General features: G+C 37.5%; 1 protein-coding gene across 1 annotated transcript in view; it reads left to right on the top strand.

Annotated features, from left to right (window-relative positions):
• LOC138002489 (nephronectin-like) overlaps positions 1-709 on the top strand; it is a 9,219-nt gene extending 8,510 nt beyond the window's left edge. The window contains exons 5-6 of the mRNA XM_068848525.1: positions 246-368; positions 702-709. Coding sequence (XP_068704626.1) covers positions 246-368; positions 702-709 — 131 coding nt within the window. The remainder of the gene's footprint in view (positions 1-245; positions 369-701) is intronic.
• The last annotated feature ends 1,791 nt before the right edge of the window (positions 710-2,500 follow it).

The following is a 2,500-nucleotide window of genomic DNA, read 5'->3' as shown; positions in this document are numbered from 1 at the left end:
AGGGTGAACAATGTTGTTATTATTAATATTATTATTATTATTATTATTATTATTATTATTATTATTATTATTATTATTATTATCATTATTATCATTATTGCATACTCCACCCGCATAAAGCTGCGTTTAGAGAAAGGCACGAGAACAAAATACAGTGTGTAACGATATTTCGTGGACAGTGACTTATTTCCAATTGAAAGTAAAAATATATGTTACTAATTATAATTTGTTGGATGTCATCCCAGATATCGACGAGTGTTTAACGGGAAAACATAACTGCAACCATGTCGCCGTGTGCAACAACACCAATGGTTCATATAACTGCACTTGTAAGGAGGGACATGTTGGAGACGGACGAAACTGCTCAGGCAAGAATATATACTGTTTGGCTGCTAGGTGCCCAATAAATTATTACTTTCTTATCACCTCAGAGCTAACCAATCACAACACATAAAAAGCGCAGTGTTGCGAGCTCACGAAAAGAAATTGAAAGAAATTGGTGAAGATCTCTTGGTAAATGCTATCTTTTAGTTTTATACATTTGTTTTTTTTTGTTTTACAAAATGTGTGAAGGAGCTAACTAAAGACTACTGAAATTATAGCAATCCAGACTCATTTTTATGCCATCGCCATTTCCCATGTACATACCATTCAAGTCACCGCTATTGTGACTTATTTTGGCTGTTTTGTTTCCCTTTCAGTACTTTAAAATAATTACATTTGTCGCTACAATTTTCCTTGATATTGGCTCATCCGTTGTTATACCATTGTAATTTCAGTTCATTCCCGTTTAAGTGCCATTTCCCTGTCTGCTGTCGTTGTCATTTTCATGCATGGTCATTGCTGGTTAATGCCACTGCCAGTCTGTAACTAGCACTGTTTTTGTTATAACAAGAGTCAATCAGCATCAGCGAAGTGTTTAGTTTTAAACCAAGTTATAATGCAAATACAAGGCACAAAGAATCTTAAAACCGGGAAATTTGAATTGGATACAACATCGAGTTCGCCGATTTGGTCGATATTTTCATTTTAATGCAAAACTTTACTCTTGGGTAATGGACTCTTGGTTACTTTCTACTTTCTCAAATCCCATAATACCTGTTGTTTATCCCCCAAAAATTTGCATAGGCATTGTTTTCGATTTCTCTCCCTCCCTCTCTCCCTCCCTCTCTCCCTCCCTCCCTCTCTCTAGACGTATTGTCACCACTTTTGTAACTTTTTGTCTCCTTTCAAATTTGACCCTCCCCCCACCAAAAAAAAATTGAAAATGAGGACAAAAGCGTTGGACGGCTTGTTCATGGTATTTTCAATGGTCTGCCCAGATGTGCCACATGTGGTGGTAACAATCAGTTTTAAGTGGTTAAAACCACTGGCAACCGATGGATATTTCCGTCATTAATAAAGTTCACCCAGTTCACCCTCTTTCCGCCTTAATTTAAGAATCGCTGTTTTGAACGCCTAAAGAATATGCCGTAAAAGCGTGCACTTTTTATGATCGATGTCATCTACAGTCCAATTCGGCAAGTAATTTTAAGGCCATGTTGCCGTTTGCAAAGGTAATATACCCATTGCGCTCATGTGATTTCTCAAAGAAACCTGTTTCATCCCTGTTTCATCCCTGTTTCATCCCTGCCAAGGGACTCATCAGAGACCTTTCGGCTAACTCGTCAAACATCGCGTTTGAAGTCCCGCTAGCATCAAAATGATGGTGGCAATCTGGTCTTATATCACATAAGGATTTATGCAATTGGGAATCCCTATGTGATATAAGGCCAGATTGCCACCATCATACGTATGTAAGGCTAGGCACATAATTATCCATTGTGAAATGTTTTTTTGGGTCAGATATTTACTTATAAAGTTTCATTTGATGATAAGACAAAGTCCATATTTTATTATGTTATGTTATTATATTATGTGTCAGTTCTATGCAGGGCCGTAGCCAGTATGAGGCAAACCGAGGCACTTGCCTCAGTCATTTTTTCGTGATATTTTAAAATAAAGCGTGATTCCAGCGTCCTCTTTAAAATGTACTCATCATAAACACCTACGAAGAGAATTTAATCATGGACATTGCCTCAGTCATATTTTTTTCTGGCTACGGCCCTGCTAAGCATGTGCCTTGCACTGTCCTGGGTCTGAGAATAATTTGAGTTGACCCCGCCTTGACACACAACTCGTTGCTTTTCTCATGTAAATCACTATTACTATTACATAAGAAAAGTAGTGAGGTTTGTATCAAAGCAAGGTCAACTCCAGCCTTGCTTTTAGTCAAAGTCCTGGTAACTGAGCACAGAACTGTAACAATGGTTTATTGCCACCAATAAGGAGAACTTTCAAGCACACAATGAAACTGTTGGATTTATTAATGTTCTAGTAAATGTTAAATATATGAGACTATATAGACAATGAAGACAGTCTGTCGACTTCAACTGTAATTGACAAACGAGAAACATAAAGAACCTTTCGCGTGTACAATAATCCTTAGTGTTCGGCGAAC

Source organism: Montipora foliosa, chromosome 5, assembly GCF_036669935.1.
Source record: "Montipora foliosa isolate CH-2021 chromosome 5, ASM3666993v2, whole genome shotgun sequence".
Classification (NCBI taxonomy): domain Eukaryota; kingdom Metazoa; phylum Cnidaria; class Anthozoa; order Scleractinia; family Acroporidae; genus Montipora; species Montipora foliosa.
Note: the sequence above shows the minus strand (reverse complement) of the source record. Positions and strands in the feature narration are given on the sequence as shown.